The sequence below is a fragment of the Jaculus jaculus genome, chromosome 1, assembly GCF_020740685.1.
Source record: "Jaculus jaculus isolate mJacJac1 chromosome 1, mJacJac1.mat.Y.cur, whole genome shotgun sequence".
Lineage (NCBI taxonomy): Eukaryota > Metazoa > Chordata > Mammalia > Rodentia > Dipodidae > Jaculus > Jaculus jaculus.
The window spans coordinates 174,693,456-174,714,171 of record NC_059102.1 but is presented as its reverse complement, the minus strand read 5'-3'; the positions used below and the strand labels follow the sequence as shown (position 1 = coordinate 174,714,171).

Sequence of the window (20,716 nt, the reverse complement as noted above, 5' to 3'; positions counted from 1 at the left end):
AATGGGCTGGAGCTGGGAGATGGGCAGTCAATAGAGGCCTTGCTGCCCAATCCAAAGGACCAAAAGCCATGTGAAAACAGTCATTTCTTGGCATCTTCTTCATAGCAAGTGCAGGGCAGCTGTAATAACCATTGTATTCATGACTGGGTGACAAACAGGGCTGACACACACATCAGACACTTGGGTTACACAAGAAAAAGCTCCCTTTTGCTCATAACCCAGGACTCAATGACAGGAACACACAAGGACCAGCAGGATGATTAAGTCTATTTATTGATAATGAAATGATAGCATGGAAGATACATCAGAGAGATGCCCCAAAATATGCTTTCCTACAGGGGTCATCCCTGCTGCAGAAGGTAAAAGCTTGAACAGCCCCAATCCACGCTGCCTTGCCTGGTTTTGTGTAGAGGCCCATGAGTATGGTGATCGTCCTCTGAGATGACCAGAGGTGGATGGAGAGTGCTGGGCCTGTGATCCCACTCCAGGTTTAGGGCTGTCCTGCAGGAAGCTTTTAAATAATAATAATATCATAATCCTTGTAGAAAAAAGGGATACAGGGCTTGTCACAGGAGCTGAGGCGGTTCTGGCCGGTATCAATTTGGCCTGGCAGATTCTCCTGGCCCATGCCTTCCAGGTGTTCCTGTGGGGAGGAAAGAGTGAGCAGGCTCAGGGTGGGCTGCTGGCCGAGGGCCTCCTGCTGTTCCTACAAGGTGGGCAAAGAGAAGAAGACACAGTGGAGCTGGTTGCATGGCTCCGCAGTTAAAGGCACTTGCTAGCAAAGGACGCCCATCCAATATATTCACACTTTTGGTTAGAGAAGCGTCTATTCTCAGCACTACCCCACCCTCCAAGGCTCAGGGACTTGGTGAAGGAGGGGGAAGAGAGAATGTCTGAGGCCAAGGAAGAAGAGGAGTGCATTCACTACTGTCTTCAAGACACCGTGCAACCTTGGCATCGGATGCAGCTACGCTCACAACAACTGTAGAATAGGAAGGGGAAACGGATGACATCAACACAGGAGAGACACTGGTTGGAAAGAAGAGGAGACCCCGTGCAGGGGAACTAGGAGAAAAGGGAGGGAGATAATGGCATACTGTCTATCGTAAGGATATTGTCAATAAAAAGGCTTAATTTTAAAAAAGAATGATAGGCGTTACTCAGGCCCTGTGCAGTTCCTTCCCTTCTGACCCTAGGTGCACTGAGAGAAAGCTTCCTGCCTGGGCGGGACAGCAGGAGCAGAAGGTGCTTTGATTTCTGACTCTCTCCTATCCAGTGCCTTCTCTTACCCCTAACAACAGTACGCTAGTCACATCAACCCTGTAGCAGCCTTATGTCTACTCACAGACCCTTCCACCACAAGGTTATAAAAGTCAGGAATTTCTCTTGTTCTGAAAACAATTTCTGTTAACTCATAACTTTTCGGAGAGATGGTAGGAGGGAGGAAAGGAGAACACAATAAAAACAAACAAAAAAGAAAAAGAAGAGGGGAGGAAAAAAGGTGAAAAAGGTGGAACCACAGGCAGGACCTCTGCTGAGCTCAGCACGATCCCCACACACTGTCCTGCCAAGGTTATGGACCATTAAAATGCTGCCAAAATGATCTTAGCCAGAGTGTCAGTGGGTCTAAGGAAGGAGGGGTGGGGACTTGGGCATGATCCTGTTTGCATTCTCATGGTGATGGTAGAAACGGGATGAGGGTTTGCTGCCCAAGCTCAGGCATTCCCAGGGCTCTGGATCCAAGAGAGCAGCTGTACCAATAGCTGTGCAGTGGGTTTCTCATGAGGAGCGGCCTCCACAGCCTTGCCTTGTTCAGGCCCCACCTCCTGAAGATCTGTGGGAAGGACGGGGACAGTGCTGTGAGGGTCATGCCACCGCTGCCCTGTGTATGTCCAACCCCATGCCAGCACTCCTGCGGGCATGTCTATCCCCTGCTAACTCCTACCCGAGGCTCTACTTACTACCATGTTGGTCAGAAGTGCTGCCATCCTGGGTTCCTGGGAGCCCTGGAGTGGGCTGATTAGCAGTATTCAGGAGGGATCCAAAGAACTTCCACCAACCCTTCTTTTCCTGTCTTGGTCCGAGCTGCTGCCGCGCCGACAACTTGATCTGAAGAGAGAGGCGCTCAGACGTCTCAGGGTCCTACCTGCATCTCCTCCTCCTCCTGCTTCAGAACACTAATGCAATTCTCTTTTTCTATGGCATGTGCCTTCATCGATGCCCTCTGGTGCTGAGTGATGGCAGTGTAATCTCCTGTGTGGATGGCACGCAGATGAACAGACTCAGACCATGTAATATCTATGGCCCATCATCCCACGTGCAGCCCCCTGGCGTGGGCCAGGCTCTGCTCACCAGTGCTGTCGGACTCTGCAGAGAGCAGCACACACTTATGGTAGACGTCCTCCATGAGCTCCTTCAGCTCCAGGACGCATGCTTCGAGCATCGTGATTTGAGTCTGGGGCCAAAATAGGAAATTTCAAGTGTCAGTGGAATCCTGAACTGGTCCTACACAGGAGTGGCACCGCCTCCCACTTGCGCCCAGCCTCACCAATGTCTCACCTGCGCCTCCTGCAGTTCCTGCTGGGCTCTCTGGGCCTCCATCTTGGCCTGGGCCTCGCTGTGCTGCAGCAGGACCACGTGCTGGCTCTGCAGCACCAACTGCCTGTGCAGCGCCTCCTGCTCACCTCTGAGGCGATCATAGGCAGCCCGGAGCTGCGGGTGGCACCCTTCATAGCGCTGCAGGTGGGTCAGGCACTGGTGCAGCTGCTCCTCAAGATCACGAGCCTCCTGGCTCTTCTGATCCACCTGCAGTAAGGGCATGAGGTCAGGAGGGCACAAGGGGACGCAGGGAGGAGGGGTAGGGGAGAGCACAGCTCACCATGCTGTCTCCACTACATAGGGTGTCTGTCACAACAAGATCAGTCTCTGCAATGTCAGCTGCCACCCTGGTTTGGGCCACCGTATACTTCAGCTGGTCCCCAATCAGGCCCTGAGGTGCAAACTGTTCGTGCAGGGTGTAGTTTTCAAACTTGAGCTGCTGACAGGCCACCCGGAGCTGCTGAAAGGCCGCTGCATATCTGTGCTTGAGGGCCAGGCACTGCTCCCTCTGCTGCTGCAGATCCTGAACCTCTTGGCTCTTCTGATGGACCTGCAGGAAGACGGGGGAGTGAGGACTGATGCTGGCCGCCTCCAGACTCTCCGTGGATAAACGGGAGCTCAGAGAGCCCATGTCTCCCGCACTCAGCTTCACACCTCATCATCTTCTGTGACATTTAGACCCCACCTGGGGATGAGCAGAGGCAGCGAACCCATGCTTCAGTGCCGTTTCCTAATATCCAACAGTTTCCACAAGTTTTCTCATTGAATCCTCAGCAGGTCTAGGAGGAAGCTGCTAATCTTGACGTTCAGGGAACTAACTGCAATAATCACGTCAAGCATTTCAACAGTGACTACTGCAGCTCAGTTCTGAATCCATCTGGAACCTTGGGTCATTAAAGTTCACCCCTGGGCTGGAGTGATGGCTTAGTGGTTAAGCGCTTGCCTGTGAAGCCTAAGGATCCCGGTTTGAGGCTCGATTCCCTAGGACCGACATTAGCCAGATGCACAAAGGGCGCATGTGTCTGGAGTTCATTTGCAGTGGCTGTAAGCCCTGGCATGCCCATTCTCTCTCTCTCTGTGTCGCTCTCAAATAAAATAAAAATGAATAACAAAAAAAAAATTTTTAAGTTCACCCCTAAAGTGGAGACTCCAGGCTTCTGCAGGGTCAAGGAGGAGCCAGGGATCCCACCTCTAACAGTCAGAGAAATATTCACAGGTGGTATTCAGGACTCTGGGGTCACTTGTTCCCTAGGGTACAGCTGATCTGTGGTGGGCTCTACACTGTCTATCCAGCACCTCCAACTATCTCCTGGCCCATTTCTTGGCCAGCAACGAGTGGCTAGGCAATTGCATGAGGAAAAGAAACAGTTGCAATTTGGAGAGTCCAGGTTATTATTCAGAATCCCGTTAAAGGGCGTAAACTATCTTCAGTTACAACTCAAGGCCATGACCATGTAAGAAAAGTTTATATAGAGAGGAATTATATGGCCTGCCTGGACTTATAAATGGAATGTGTAAAAGGTGGCCTTTCCACCAGACAGAGTGGGTCATATCTAGAATCTCAACACTTGGAAAAATGAGGTAAGAAGATTTCCACAAATTCAAGGCCAGCCTCAGCTACATATGAGTTCCAAATCCCCCTGGGCTACATTGACACCTCATCTCAAAAAATACAAACTAGAGCTGCAGATGTGGTTTTGTTGATAAGGCACTTACCTGAGAAGCCTAAGAATCCAGATTCAACTCCCCAGAACCTACATATGTCAGATGCACATGCACCTAGGGTTAGTTTGCTATGGCTCACCCATTTTCCACTCCTCCTCTCCACTCTCACTCTATCTCTCTCTCTCAAATAAAAATAAAATTCTTTTTTTAAAAGTCCTGTAAGCCAGGTGTAGTGGCACATGCCTTCAATCCTAGCACTCAGGAGGCAGAGGTAGGGTTCGAGGCCACCTTGAGACTACATAGTGAATTCCAGGTCAGCCTGGGCTAGGGAGAGTCTCTACATCTAAAAACCAACCAAACACAAAAGTCCTTTAAGTTAAGGTCTTCAAAATGGTCCCTTGTTCCTCATTTGATTAAAAGATAAATACAGAATACACAATGAAAACTTTCAGTAATGGCCCTTTAAAATTAAACATTGTGGGGCTGGAGAAAAATTTCAGCACTTAGAACGTGTTCCTGTGAAGTTTACTGACCCACGTGCAATTCTCTGGTTTCCATGGAGGCCAGATGCACAAGGTGCACATGCATCTGGCGTTCATTGGCAGTGTCCAGAGGCCTTGTTGCACCCATTCTCTTTCTCTCTCTCAAGTTTCTTTCTTTCTCTTTCCCTTTCTCTTCTTTCTGTCTCAAATAAACTAATAAACTAATAAATAAATAAATAAATGAAATTGTGGGCTGGAGAGATGCTTTAGCCCTTAAAAGTGCTTGCATGCATAGCCTGTGGACCCATGTTTGAATCTCCAGGTCCCCATGTAACCCAGACGCACAAGTACATGCAAGCGTGCTAGATCGCAAATGTGCACAAGGTGGCATACCCATCTGGAGTTTGATTCCAGTGGCTGGAGGTCCTGGCACAACAATTCTCTCCATGTCTCGCTCAAACATTTTTTTAATTTAAAATGAAATGTATCATTGATATTTTGTGGTCAGGTTTCCATTAAAAAAAAAATCCTTTCTGGAGAATTCTATGCCAAGACCAGAAGGAGGATCCAATTCAGCCAGCTCTTAGCACAAGGCTACCCTCAAGGATGCCGCAAGCTGGGGCTCAGAGGCAAGGACCCGCTCCTCACCTGCTGCTGCAGCTCCTCCACCTGAAATACCACAGCAGCTTTCTCAGCTGTCAGATCTTCACATTTCTTCTCCAGATCACATTTGGCCTGGTTCAGCTCGTTGTTAATTTTTCTGTGTCCAGAGACAAAGCAGAAAGAAAGGAACAAAGAACACTCAGAACCACTCTTGGGACTGAAGTGTGAGCCTGGCCACACACGCCGCTGGACATTGGCAGCTGGAGATCCAAAGGTGACAGGGCATTGTGGCACACGCCTTTAATCCTTGCACCCAGGAGGCAGAAGTGGAATAATTCAAGGCTATACTGAGACTACACGGTAATTTCCAAGTCAACCTAGGTTAGAGTAAAACACTACCTTGAAAACAAAACAAAACAAAACAAAAAAAAAAAGAAAGAAAAGTAAAAGAAAGAAAGATCCAATGTACAACAGAACTGTTCACAAATGACAGGTCACAGAGAGGACACTTGTGACCATAGACCACCCATGAGTCACATGCACGGCTGGGACTACAACTTGGCTCTACACATGGCCAAAGCTGTCCCCTGGGCTTCCCGCCATCCCCATAAAGAAATCCCCCAGACTTCCCCCTCCCATCCCTCCTTACTTCATCTTGTCCAGCTCCAGCTTGAGGGCCTCTCTCTCTCTACTGACCTCAGGACACTGCAAGGACAGAAATCTCACTCAAGACCGAGCAAGCACAGGAGCGAGCGGATGCACCAGTGGCCGTCCAGTAACTGTCCAGGTGACACTCCTGCACCTGCCATCATACTGGACATTTTCCCTGGCATCTCGAGCCCATGGCCACATTTCTTGTGTGTTTTGTTTTCAGATGGGGGTTTTCCTATCTTGCCGTGGCTGTTCTCACACTCCTGGCCTCAAACAATCCTCTTGTCTCAGCCTCCCCAGTAACTGGGAGTAACGAACTGAACCACCATGCCCAGCCTGCATCATGATTTTCTGTAGACTTGGGATCAAACTGAAGTCCTTGCACACGCCAGGCCACGGGTTAACAATCTCGGTCCTCTGCTGTTGATTGTTTGGTTTGGTTTTATAGAGACGGTGTCTCACCTTTTAATCCAGACATAGAATTTATTATGTACCCAGTCTGGCCTTGAACTTACAACCATCCTGCCCCCGTCTCCACTGCTCTTTCAGGCACATCCATTGTGTGACTGATGACAAAGCCAGCAGAAGAGAGAATGGAGAGAGGACACCGCCAGGCACGGTGCTGAATGTCTTTAATCCCAGCACCCAATGCTACAGAGTAAATCCCAAATCAGCGTGGGTTACAGTGAGACCCTGCCTTGGAAATAATCCAACAGACAGACAGAGAGGGGACGGGGAGCAAGACTCAGTCCTTAGAGGAAGAGGATGGGGTGAGCAGACAGGACTGGGGGGAAGAGGAAAAGGCACAAACCTGAGCTGAGGCCACACTACTGAGATCGCCCTCGGGACAAGGAACACCACCAGGACACGCAGGATCATCAGCGGCTGGTGCAGGAGCAGTGTGCTCTCTGGGAGGCTGTCAGAAAACAGAGCACAGGGTTAGAGGACTACGTGACAGAGAGGTGCTTCACTGCCATAGACAGCAGAGGAGGGACAAGCAGGATAGAGCCGCTTTGGGGCAGGGACCATCACACAGCTGGGAGCTGCTGGGAGAGTGGACAGGGCTCGCTCAGCCTCAGGTCTCTTGCAGGGCGTTGGACCGCACAAGCTCACAGCAGGACTGCAGAGCCTCTTTCCTTAACACCCAGGAACCGTGCTCCTCCTCTTCTGGCCTGTGACCTCCACAACAGTTTCAAGCAAGTGCCCAAGTCAGGAAGGCACCCAGCCAGTTTGTGTCCCCAAGCAACCTCCTCTAGGGTCCTGCTGATGTGACGGAGCACATCCATGCTCCACATCACTATGTGTCCTCTCCTTCGCCTTCCTGCCCCACTGTCCCCAAGCGCTGGCTGTGTTTGCTGATTCAGAATCAGCCTGGGAAGGCAGACAGCAATGCCTGACCTTGGCTCTGGACTACCTGGAGTTCCCATGGCTGCGTACCTAGGAACACCATGCCAGGATTTATCCTGTGCAGCCACGTGCATGCTTTTCCCTCTTGCCAAAGGACCTATTTGTTGACTGGCCAAGCAGAGTCACTCTCTTGTCTCAGGCCTAACTCTTAGAACAGCTCGTGATGAGAGATCTAAACTCCAAGAGACATGGACAAGAGACATGGACAGAGAATGGGAAACTTACGATTTCAATGTAAAATGCCCCTGTACCTCATGTGCTTTTAAATACATGGTCCTCAGCTGGTGGCAGTTTGAGAAGGGCGTGGAGCCTTTGGAAGGTACAGCCTTGCTGGAGGAGTGAGGTCAGTGTGGACGAACCCTGGGGTTTATTAGTGCAGACCTACTGGGCGTTCATAGCTCGCCTAGTTACTCTGCTATCTCCCTGTTGATATGTGACAGTGTGAGTCAGTGTCCTGCTTGTGCTATGCTTTTCACACCATGGTGAAGCTTCCACTGCAGTCTGTGAGCTGAGATGAACCCTTTCCTCTCATAAGCCACTTTTGCTCAGGTGTTTTCAACACATGCAATGCCAGAATCGCAGACTGCCCACGGAGACGGGTCTGGGGAGGAAGTGTTCTTCAGGAAGAGGGCTTCCTACTTTCTGCACTCTCCACCCCAGCCTCAGAACACCTCAGACTTCCCTCCATTGAATAGGTGCCTTCATCCTGCCTTAGCCAACTAATGATGAGCTGGACATTGCAGGTTACTATACCCATGGCCTGAAACTTGGTGTGGATATTAGCCTTGAATTTTTAATGTGTTGTCCTGATGACATCTGCAGTGCCCTCTGCTGGGTAAGATCGTGGACAGAAAGTCATCAAACGTGAGGAGCCAGGGGAGCATGACACACTTAGCCAGGGACGTTCCCAACATCTTGCATTCCTACTCTCTAGGACTGAACACAGGTCACTCAGAGGGTAAAAAGTATTTTTTGAGCACAGTATTGGTTTTTGTTTAGTTTGAGGTATTTTTTCTCTCTCCTTCTATCTCTATCTTATCTCAAGTTCTGTGTAATATGTAGCTCAGTCAGGCCTCCAACTCGAGATTCTTGCCTCCATTTCATAGTTGAGGGATTCTGGGAACAGGCCACCAAGCCCAGTTACAGTAGTTTAGTTAACAGAAAAGTTTTGTGAGTTATCTGACAATTGTGACAATTGTGGTAATTTGGTATTTGTGGTATCTGACAATGACATACAGAGTTTTAAACAGTGCTCACTCCCATCCTAATGTACCATCCTATCCATAAGAAATTATTTCTGGACATCTCTTCAGATCAGCTCCACTCAGGAGACGGCAATCATAGTCCTATGTTCCTGGAGTAGCGAGCTCGCATGGGGAACAGTCACTGATGGACAGAAAATTTCAAACACAAAGCCTCACTTCCATAATAGAGGGGCCTGGCTACACACAGATCTTAGGGCATTAAAGTACACTGGGGTTTTCCCAAGGAGGAAACTGAGGCCCATGACCCCCTGCATGGCTGACCCGCCAGCACAGCAAAGCACTGCCTGTAAGCTTCCTCCAGTCCTGCCTGCCCCTCCCCCGTGTGCTACCCATGGCCCGACAAGTCACAGCACCTGAGAAGTCCAGTACTCCTGGCCACGTTCAGCCTTCTTGTCAGTGAAAGAATGGGATTTCGGCTGGAAATCCATGGTCTGCTCCTTTCTCGGTTGGTTTCGCCACAACAACTCCAAAGGGATTCAGGCCACGCGGGGGCCTGTTCCTCTACATTCGTAAATGTCTCTTCGGGAATATTAACTATAAAATGAGCGCCAACATCGCCTCCAGAGGAGGCCATCTCAGAGCCCTGTCGCCACAGGTCCTGTCCTCCTGGGACTCCCTGTAACTATGAAAGGTGCCTGCCTGTGAGCTCAGCTGTGAGGTCATAATGCCGCCGGTGACATCACTGCTCCCATGGTCCCCAGCTCTTCCTGTGGGGACCAGTAACTGCTGTTCTGTTCTGTTGCCTCCTCTTATCTTGTAGCATTTTTGGCTTAAGAGTCTTTACTAGGGAGCCCAGAAGCCTTGAATTTGCCATCCTCCTGCCTCAGGTTTCTGAGTGCTGGAATTACAGCATGTGCCACCTCCAGTTAGGAGCCCAGTGAACATGAAGCACTGCCCTCTTTTTGGGTACAAGATTAAGCACAGAGTTCTTTTCACCTTTCTGTTTAACTCCACACTGATTCCTCAAGGGGAAAATTAATAGCCTCAATTACTAAATACAGAGGCACTTTCTCATAGCCTCAATTGAAACCAAAATAGGGAAGTTTTCTTTAAATCACAAACTTCTATGGTCCAATGGCCGTGGGAAAGTCCTAGAGTGTGTGATACCTCTCATCAGTTCCCAATTCCCCAGATGCCAGATGCAAGGTGGCGCATGTTGAACGAGTTTGTTGCAGAGGCTACAGTCCCTGGAATGCACATTCTCTCTCTCTCCCCAACAAAATAAATAAAATATTTTTAAAGAATTAAGTAAAAATTATCAATGGTAATAGGGAATAAATTTTAAGAGGGTCACTTTTCTTAAGAAATGGGGTAGGATTTACCACTAAAACCATTTCTTTACACAGTTATTTCAGGAAGGTTTATTTTTATTTTGCTTTCAATAATGTTCACCCATGTAGTATACCATGCAGTGCATTTTAGTTTCTTTAAATGCGTAATTGTCACCACTACAAAAGTAGCCCGTCACTCCATCCTCTCTCAGCTCTAAGCCACCTCGCATCTTGCATCTGGGGAATTGAATCGGGATCCTTAGGCTTTGCAGACAAATGTCTTAGTCATTCAGCCATCTCTCTGTCCTGTTTGTTTTTCTTCATTATTTTTGAGAAAAAGCAAGAGAAAGAGAATGTGTGCACCCTCTCTTGCCCACGTTCAACACTGTTTGCTTGCAGCACTGCGTTTGGCTATATGGGACCAGGAGATTCAAACATGCGATCTTAGGCTTCATAGATAAGTGCCTTAACCACTAAGCCATCTCTCCATCCCCATCCTGTTTATACTTAATTCTAAGCGGCTGACTTTTGAAAACAAGGCCCCTTTGTCTTCCTGGTGAACCCCAATGTGATGGGCTGAGGTCACGTTCCATCAGAGCCAGTCCTGTCCACTCCCGTTGCACATACTCACAAGGCAGGAGATGTGGTAGTCATCTGCCTGGCTGATACTCTAGGGTGTTGCTGCTGATGTGCTCAGCACACTGGTCAAAGGTTTCATGCGTGCATTCAGGCCTGGTGATGGGGTGTTTCTCTTTCCGGTGAAATTCCTGTCAGAGAGAGGTGGTCATGACTGGATGAGTAACCTCCCTGGATGACTCTGGTCCTGGTTCCAGACTCCACCGCCCATCTTCATCTATACACTCTGTAGTCTTTCTCTGAGCATACTCTCTGCCCTTGTTCACCCCTCTGCATCCTATGCTCACCTCGCATGGCCACTGGTGGACCTTTATTTTGAAGGAGGGAGTGAATGGCAAACTTTAAGACAAAGTCCTTGGTAACAACATGGGATAGGGCTGTCAGGGTACTAGAAAGCATGAAGCTGGGTGCACACTGTGTACACAAAGCTGGATGAGCCACAGGCCTGCCCTGCAGGACCCAGCCTGTGGGGCACAGTCAGAAGTCCTGGGTGCATTCTGTCCTGGCTGGAGGAGGGCCCATAAGTAGGGCACTACACAGGTTGCGCCCACAACCTCTCCCAGATACCAGTGTGCTGCCATCTCCCTGTCGGCCTCCTAATGGCTTCTGGGTGCGTTTGGGGCAGAGGTTGCGCTTACTCAGGTTGCGCTTACTCAACCTGGCAGGACTAGTACCTAACATGCAATGCTCTACAGGAAATGTCTGCTGTCTAGTTAAGCAAATGAGTAGAATAAAGAGATGAAGACACAATCAATGGACTTGGTTTCTACAGTGAAACCCAAACCGGCCACAGACTGTGAGAAGGTCCAAGAGTGTGGGATCTCTCTTATCATTTCTGCAGAGTGCCAACCCAGAGAAGGTGGGGCTGGGCATCCAGTGTGGCAAAGGCCTACGGGCAGTGGCCGACAGTCATCATTTGGTCACTGGTCTACCACAGGAGGGTCTGGATGATGCTCTTAAAATCCCTGCAACACACACAGCATAGACGTGTGAGGGGCCTCATCTAGACAAGCAGCGTAGATGGAGCCAAGTGACAGAGTATCGTGAGCCTCTTCCTTTGGCTCTGTCACTTCTAGTCATTACTCCTATCTGTCCAGGGTACTTGCAGACCCTGATTCCTCTCCTGGCTGCAAACTCATCTTGTTCACATTGGTTCTTGTCATTTCCGATTCCAGCTCCATGCCAATTTCCCGATTGTCTGCTTCTCCTTCCCTGAGTGGCCCTCAGCCCTAATCTGGTGGAGTTGTGAATTGATTACTTTGCCTGGCTGGTTAGCCTCCTTGCGGCTCTCTAGCCAGGCTCCCAATGTTTAAAGTACTGACTGGCAAGTAATAGATGAAACTTCAGTACCTGGGTGTCCTATAGAAGAAAAGCAGAGATCTGCTCAGAATCAACCGCCCTAGTCTGCAAAAACAAAGCTTAAGCTCAACCAATGAGAAATACCCAATTAACCTGGTCATGGCATTGGTAACCTCCCCATGGGGTAAAATGACAGAAGTAGAGAAAAAAAAGAGCCAGGATTTCCATGATGTTGGAATATCACCAATGCCCAGAAAAAAGGGCATGTTAAGTTGCGACGTTTCCTGAGTCACTGTGTGGATCAGCCAACTTTTCCTGCAAGGTTTCCTAGCTCTAGAAATAAGATACCCCAGGGTTCCAGGCTCCCAAGGAGTGCTGTGTGGAAGGCTTCCTCATTAGAAGTGAGGCTACATTGTAGAGCTTTTAATTTTCTGAACTTGAAACTTTGCTGGTTTGCCTGACATGAAGCTCTACTGAATAGAACAGATTGTTTTCATCACTACAGTGACAATAAAAAACAAGAAATTGGGTTGGGTATTAAAAATAATCCCAAACCACAAGTTGTCTTTGACTGCAACCATAACTTGCTTAGCTTGGAATATGAAATTTTGGCAAAAATGTCTCTGAACAAACACGGAATGACGGAGACAAAATTCCCCTAAACTCTAATGTCCCCTCCTCTCTTTATTCCTTATTTGCTTAGCTGGGTGGGGTGTATAGCTGCCTTGACTGAAATGGGTTTCATGGAGGGAAGGAGGAAAAGTGTGATCACTTACTCAGCCTGAGGAGGAGGCTGGTCCCCAGCATCAGGTACTTTCTTTCCATTCAGCAGTACTTGGGGTGCCGTGTGATCCTGTGGGACAAAGACACTTCGGTAATCTGGAGCAGGGGGTCTACAGCCTAGGAGACTTGCTTGGGGGATCAGAGGTGCAGAGTGGCCCTGTGGATCCCTATCCCAGTTCTGGGGATGCGCCCTTTGAGGTACTTCCTGTGTCTTCAAAGGACATTATCTTGACATTTTAAGAATATTTTTATTTATTTGCAAGGAGAGAGTGAAAAGGCATGCCAGGGCCTCATGCCACTGAAATGAACCCAAGATGCATGTGTCAGTCTGTACATATGTCCTTACATGGGTACTGGGGAACGAAATCCAGGCCATTAGACCTTAGAAACCAGCGACGTTAATTGCTGAGCAATCGCTCCAGCCCTATCTTGAGGTTTATCACCAAATCTCAGTCTAGAAGTTTTCAATAAAACATGATGTCAGGGGAAGAAAGATGGCTCAGTGAGTAAAACACTGACACCTAGCCATACAGGCCAGAGCTAGGATCTCTCTCAGTCGCATGGAGGTAATCAAGCCCACCCCCGCAAACACACACACATGTGTACTTGAAAACCCATGCGTGTGTAACACACACAGACACACTCATTATTCCATTAGATGCAAATGATCTATACACAATGAGTAACATTATTATATACATATTCCAGTGCTGCTGATATGAAGTTTAGATTTGGCTGGACACCCTCTCTTTTATCTGGCAGCACTAGGGACATAGTCTTTCATTGTATAACCTCTTCTAGAAATAAATATCAAATAGACGGTTGGATCACATTAAAAACTAGATCTCTGTCCCACAACCTGCACTGCTGTGTACACAACAGTAGGTTTGCCCAAGATCAATGGCCAGAAGCCAGCCTGCCACAGGCTGCCCTAGCAGGCTCTCACACTGCTGTCTCACACAGTAGTCCCGAAAGGTAAACAGTACCTACTGCAACCAGAGGCTCCAAAGGGTCAGCACTGAGTAACAAGTGATAGCTACTGTTGCCGGTAGGTTCACATTGCTGACACAAAACACCGGACCAAGAGCAGCTTGTGGGAAAGTGTTTATTTTGGCTTACGCGGTGGATGGGGAAGCTCCATGATGGCAGGGAAAAATGATGGCATGAGCAGAAGTGGATATCAACCCCCGGCCAACATAAGGTGGACAATAGCAACAAGAGAGTGTGCCAAACACTGTCAACAGGGAGCTGGTTGTAAGGCCCATAAGCCCGCACCCAACAATACATTCTCTCCAAATTGCCATCATCTGGGATCCTAGTATTCAGAACACCTAAGTTTATGGGGGATCCTGAATCAAACCATCACAGCTACCCTAATTTCTGTCACTATATCCAATGTAAGGCCAACTAACCAAAGCCAGACAACTTAAACAACCACATAAAATGTCTTTCTCTCAGCTTACAGCGCCTCCTGCAATAGCCTCTGACCAAGGCCCAGAGGCTTCTGTGTTCCTTCCATCAGAAGTTCCGCATTTCCCTACATGCCCTTAGATTTGCTAAGTGTACTTGATGGTGGTGAACATCCTGCTAACACCAGCTCTGAGACAGGAGCCTTTGCTCCTCTTGTTTCATTGGTCTTTGTTTCTCTGCATTCAGGGGCACTGTGTCCATGGGGCAGTTGAGGTACCGAATCCTCTGGCTCACTTTTTCTTTCCAAGTTCTGACAAAGGCAAGAAGGTCATCTATGGTCACCATCTACTGGAAACACAGAGCAAAGAAGCCCAAGGAAGCAGGTGGCGTCACCAGAAGGGCAGCAACAGGGACTCATCCACTGAAAGATGCCTCCTGGTTTCACCATGGTCCCTCCCTCTCTTGCAGGAAAGCCTTCAGAACACGGCGGGGACTGTGCTTGGCTCTTTCTGATAGCTACTCTGTGGCTGGTGACATGCCACTGGTGGGGGCATTGAAAGCTCTCTTTCTGTACAGTTGTAGAACAGGCTGACTGGATATTCCCGAGGCAACACCTGACAGGTGTATGCTTAGAGGAGCAGGCCACAAGCATGCAGGAATGCATCCTCAACATCCTTATCCAAGCATCATTGCTGTAGTCTAGTCACTGCTCTACAAACCATAAACCAGTCTTCGCCATCCACCTAGCAAGGGGACATGCCCCACCTCATGCCCTTTGTGCCCTGCAGGTAGGCTAGTTACATGCCTGGCACCTACCGAACACCCCGACAGCAGGAAACCATGTGGTATATGGATAGGAAATAAGAAGGTAAAATGCTTCTACTGTGGAGAGGCAAGAGTTTGTCCCAAAGGGCCCCTTCAAGGTCAACCATAAGGATAACCAGACTGTCTCTTGAAAACAGGTGGTGGGCTCATAAGGCAATCCAGCGAAGTCATAGGCAGAATATAGAAACCATCTTTGGTCTAGGTACCAGCTCTGTAGGGCAATGTGTTCAAAGGAAGGACAGAAGCCCACATGGATGTACACAGGGGGACTAAGTGTCACCAGAACATGAGAAAATGGGGACATTTAGTGTGTACTTCATGCTCTGTGGATATTTGAAATTTTCCCCAGAATCATGTGCACTATATAAGAATAAGCAGTACAGGGCTGGAGAGATGGCTCAGTGGTTAAAGGTGCTTGCTTGCAAAGCCTGATGGCCTAGTTTTGATACGACACAAAGCCAGATGCACAAGGTGGCACATGCATCTGGGCTGGGTTTGCAGTGGCAACGGGATCTGGCAGAACCATGCTTTTCCTCTCTCTATGAATTCCTGTCTCTGTCTCACTATCTCTGTTAATAAAGAAATACATTTTAAAAAAACCATAAGCAGTACACAGAGGAAAGGATATTTTCCTCAGTGGAGACACAACTCTGCACCCCTGGACTGACGTGGGAGAGAAAAGGCAGAGAAGGGGAGGAGGGAGCATCTCAGGGGCTCTGGGTCTCTGCTTCTGCAGGCACCTTGGCCAGGGTGCATGTGAAAGGGGACTGAGACGTGCACTCAGGGTGGAAAACAAGCATGCAGACACCCAGACATCTGCTAATCAGAAATCTAGGGACCCTCAGAACCATGTTCCTACCAACGTCTCCTCTGACTTTCCATGACTTAGATATGGGGCAAGAGGTTAGGTGCTATGGTCAAAACAGCAGCAAGTGACATGTCAGACAGAGGTGGTTACTGGGAGGACAGAGCCCTGTTTCTATCATTCATCAGGCTCCGAGTTCTGAGTCCAGTGAGGGACGCCTGGTGACGCTGCAGGGGGAATGGGGTCCCAGAAGCCAGTCTTGAGCCCTCACCCTTGCTGACCTCTGTGTGCTTGCCTGCGGCTGGTGGGGAGGTATCTCTTCTTTTTACTAAGTTAAGTAGGGCGACCCACAGATGCCCCACCCTCTCGTGCCTCTCGTGCTGTAGAAACCCGGTACCCAGATGTCAGTTTACTTCAGCTTTATGATTCTTGACTGCACATGGGAAATCTATAGGCACTCACGGCTTTCTCTCCTGTTCGGTCTCGACACTATTCTATCTTGCTCGGAAGCTGCTGCAGAGATGCATTTAATCTATCAGTTTGAAAATTGGATCTTGCCACCTGCAAAATCAAAGTCCCAGGATTTCATATTTACAACCTGTACTTATAATGTATCTGTTATTAGGGCTAGAGAGATGGCTTAGTGGTTAAGACACTTACTTATGAAGCCTGAGGACCCATGTTCAACTCATCAGATCCCACATAAGCCAGGTGCACAAGGTGAGGTAAGTGCAAGGTTGTACATGCCCGCTAGGTGGCACTAGCACCTGGAGTTTGACTGCAGTGGCTGAGGCCCTGGAGTGCCACTTCTCTCAGTGTATGTGTGTGTGTCTCTCTCTCCAAAATAAAAAATGTAAAATCTGCCTTATTAATTTACATGTGTGTGTATGTAGACTTCCCAGGTCTCTTGCCATTGCAAGTACATGTTGGCGCAGCTTTCAGTAGGGGCTTTGGCATTGAAGCTGAACGTAGAGACCCTGAAAACAATCACCTTTAACCTCTACGCTGTCTCCCTGGTTCATGAATAATGTTTTGCGATCAAGGGAAATGTCAGTAAAACATGTCAAAAAAAAACTTGTTAAATATTACGAAAAGAAACGGTTGGGGAGAATACATAGTTGTATCAAAATCTAGATCAAAATAAGTTTCAGACCTGTATTTTTGGGCTGAAGAGATGGTGCAGTGCTTAAGTGACATGCCTGTAAATCCTAACATCCCGGGTTCAATTCCCCCATACCCATGTAAAGGCAGATACACAAAGGGCACATGCATCTGGCTTCATCTTCAGTGCCGCAGGCCCTGACTTACTCATTTTCTCTGTCTCTGTCATTCTCTCCCTTCCTCTGCATAAAAGTATGTAAGTAAATAAAAGCTGTATTTTCCTATGGGATAGACATAGCTTAAATGAGACTGGCACCCAGTCTACGGTTAGGTCTGTAAAAGTCACCAGACTGCAAAATGAACCTTGGCACATCCCTGCTCTGGTGCAGAGTTCTGGCTACACCCGAGGACACAGGCAGTGTCCCAGACACTGGGCAGGCATCATGACAAGAGGGGAACTCCACCAGTATCTCTCTGAAAGGAACAGTGGTGGCAAGTCCACGGCAGGAAAGGCCTCCCGAAGGCGCGTCTGATGCTTCTTTAATGAGTCTACACTTTACAACTCTGCCAAAGTAGTGAAGACCAGTGTGGGTGTATCCTCATGTTCTCACACACGGACTTTGACCATGAGGAACTGGACAGATGGCTCAGCAGTTAAAGGAGCTTCAGTGCAAAACTTGTTGGCCTGGGTTCTATTCCCCAGCACCCCATAAAGAGTGATGCACAAAGTGGTGCATGCCTTAGAGTTTGTCTATACTGGCAGGAGGCTCTGGCACACCTATACTCACTCTTTCTCTCCATTTCTCTCTGTGTGTCTACCTTTTTTCTATCCCCAAATATATCTTTTAAAAACACAATTCCAGTATATGACAAAATCTTTTTTTTTGATGCAAGCCAAAAAGAATGGCCTTGGGCTGGAGAAATGGCTTAGTGGTTAAGCGCTTGCCTGTGAAGTCTAAGGACCCCGGTTCGAGGCTCAGTTCCCCAGGTCCCACGTTAGCCAGATGCACAAGGGGCGCACGCCTCTGGAGTTCGTTTGCAGTGGCTGGAAGCCCTGGCGCACCCATCCTCTCTCTCTCATCTGCCTCTTTCTCTGTCACTCTCAAATAAATAAAGAAAAAATAAAGAAAAAAATTTTAATGTAAGAGAGCAAAAGAGAATGAGAGCAAGAGAGAGAATTGCCACACCAGGGCCTCCAGCTACTGCAGTCAAACTCCAGACGCGCGTGCCCTTGTGCACATGTGCGACCTTGTGTGCTTGTGTCAGTGTGTGCATCTGGCTTACATGGGACCGAGACAGTTAAACAGGAGTCCTTAGGCTTCACAGGCAAAGCCTTAACCACTGACCCATCGCTCCTGCCCCCAATGTCTTTTTAAAAATGCTATTTATTTATTTGCAAACACAGAGAGAGAGACAAAACCATGCTTGCACAACGAAATGGTGTCACTCACCGAGCCGCCTCCCAGTCCCTTAGGTCAAAATCTAATTGGAATTCTGAGGGTGTTGTGGAAGCATTGATCATCGTCTCTGTTTTGTAATTTGTTCCACCTTTTCAGGGTCATCTATAGTGGTAATCAATAACAGTCATACTTATTATGAAAAATACAACAACCTGTGTGCATGGCTCAGGAAACGTGTCTGTGCTGGCCTTAGAAATGAGACTGTAAGCAGGGTAATTTTATGTCGTGGCCCATGTCCTCAGTGTTGCTAAACTTCCTCTCCCTTCCCTAGCCCTCCCTCTCCTCAGATGACTTACATGCCCTCACATTGCTCCCACACCTGTTCTTCTTTTGGGTACAGATGGCCTATCCGTGGTCACGATGTATGGTTCCACATCTGGACTCTCCCTGTGGTTCCACCATTTAAGGGAGGTGAGTTCTGATTACGCCATGGAATGACTGTCTACTTCAGGTTCTTCATCCCTGCAATGGGGGTTAAAAACAACGTTCACCTCATACACTTCAAGGGAAGACTAATAGCACTAATTAGAATGGGCACACCAAGGCCTCTAGCCACTGCGGACGAACTCCAGAAGCATGGGCCTCCATGTGCATCTGGCTTACATGGGACCTGGGGAATTGAACCGGGATTCTTAAGCATCGCAGGCAGGCACCTTAACTGCTAAGGTATCTCTCTTGCACTCAACTGTTTTTGAAATATATAAATTTTTTAAAAATATTTTATTTTATTTTTTCACTAGAGAGAGGAAGACAGAGACAATGGGCATGCTAAGGGATCTAGCCAATGCAAACAAACTCCAGATGATGCCCTGCCGTGTACATCTGCCTGACATGGGCACCGGGGAGTCCAATCAAAGTCCTTAGACTTTGCAGGCAAGTGCTTTAAGCACTAAGACATCCTTCAGCCCTAAACTAATTTTTGTTCGGTATTTTCTACCAGCACTGATAAGGTAACTAATACATTGTATACTCAAATTATAAAATAAGTAAGTGCAAGATAATGAAATGAAAGTAAGTTCTGCTTCCTGATTGTTCAATGAGACTAACTGTCTTGGTCTTAATGCAGGAACTTCTCACCATGATGGGCCATATATCTTCTTTTTTTTTTACATTGTGATTATTTTTATTTATTTGAGAGCTGCTACGTCCACGGCGACCTCGCCTGTGTAGCAAGCAGAAATGCTTCTGCACTGGAAGAGAGCTGAGGACAGAGGGCCAGCACTCCTCGGAGGGATGCCCCCGGTGACCCCTTGGCAGTCAGTTACTGTAAAGGTTCCTGCTGCCCATGAAGTCACGACGACCTAATTGCTGGCGCCAATGCTGTTTCTTTCCTGCTTTCTTCTAGCTGTTTGTCTAAGAACAGCTAATTCAACACTTATTAGTAATCATGCACGCAATCAGAGTACAAGAAACAATCTAAGCATTGAATGTGCCCCTCCTATGATTAGGGCAATGGAGAGAATGTATAACTCTACTAGGAATAAAAAATTAACTCTAGAACAGTTTTTAGATGGTGTAAAGTAAAAACAGCTTATGATGTTTGAGAACGATACTGAGCCTGAGAATATGAAAGTAGAAATGTTGATCGGTAGTGTTCATAAGAAACATGACAGTTCTGCAGAAAAGGAGTTACAAAACTTAGGCATTCCCACCAGGAAACTTCCTGGGGGATATGTTCAGTACTTGATCAAGGGCAGATGGTGGACTCCTAGAGCTGGAATCTACTTAGTTCCACTCCCCTATGAGGGAGGATATGATGAATTCGGTAATAGATGGGTGAATTATGAAGTAAAAAGGAGGCTACGGCATTCTCTTCCATTTATGGGAACGCTTAACAAGGAAACGTAAGCCTTGGTGTTTATACAGTCCTTGGGGTATAAGAAATAAGTAACCTGTTATTCACCTTACACCTAGTTTCTGTTTGTATAATGTTGTGGTCAATGATACAAGGCATCCTTCTTAAAAAATGGGTACAGTTCCTGCCTGATCAACACTACATGTATGCTTACAATAGAACAATACTTAAGATTGTTTAGATTAATGATTTCTGAAATCACTTGTTGGCTTGCTAAGTTTCCCTGTGTAATCTGTATAAAATCTTCATGAAACCTTCAGTAAATTGCAGCAGCATATTCTACCTAGAGTGTGTCTGTCTGTCATTTCCTCGCCGAATCCCGAGTTCTCCTTGAGCCTTCGCCCTTGTTCTCCCTCGGTCCTGATCTCCCCGAGAGTTAGTCCGCGGCAGAGAGCAACACAGAGACATTGTAATAAGTAAAATTCAAACCTCAAGGAATAGATGCATCAGGAGATAAAGCACAGTCACCAAAAGATGATGTGAACAAATCAGGAAGAATGGAGCTAAAATATGTGAGCATCAAATAGACATATGGAGGACAGACATTCCTGACGTGTTAATTATGATTCTGATTCTTACCCAGGCATGGTGGCATACGCC

General features: G+C 47.8%; 1 protein-coding gene across 3 annotated transcripts in view; it reads right to left on the bottom strand.

Moving 5' to 3' along the window:
• Positions 1-246: 246 nt before the first annotated feature.
• LOC123455506 (golgin subfamily A member 2-like) overlaps positions 247-20,716 on the bottom strand; it is a 36,829-nt gene continuing 16,359 nt past the window's right edge. Inside the window, exons 7-19 of one of the 3 annotated variants that reach the window (XM_045136286.1) lie at positions 18,558-18,723; positions 16,163-16,261; positions 12,654-12,730; positions 10,574-10,709; positions 6,811-6,915; positions 5,998-6,053; positions 5,394-5,505; positions 2,879-3,148; positions 2,560-2,805; positions 2,353-2,455; positions 2,147-2,253; positions 1,962-2,109; positions 247-643 (exon numbers count right to left, since the gene is read on the bottom strand). In XM_045136286.1, the coding sequence (XP_044992221.1) occupies positions 597-643; positions 1,962-2,109; positions 2,147-2,253; positions 2,353-2,455; positions 2,560-2,805; positions 2,879-3,148; positions 5,394-5,505; positions 5,998-6,002 (1,038 nt within the window). In that variant the 5' untranslated portion in view covers positions 6,003-6,053; positions 6,811-6,915; positions 10,574-10,709; ... (1 more) ...; positions 16,163-16,261; positions 18,558-18,723 and the 3' untranslated portion in view covers positions 247-596. Of the gene's footprint in view, positions 644-1,961; positions 2,110-2,146; positions 2,254-2,352; positions 2,456-2,559; positions 2,806-2,878; positions 3,149-5,393; positions 5,506-5,997; positions 6,054-6,810; positions 7,042-10,573; positions 10,710-12,653; positions 12,731-16,162; positions 16,262-18,557; positions 18,724-20,716 lie in introns of those variants that run through there. The other 2 variants (XM_045136291.1, XM_045136294.1) reach the window with 2 other exon arrangements.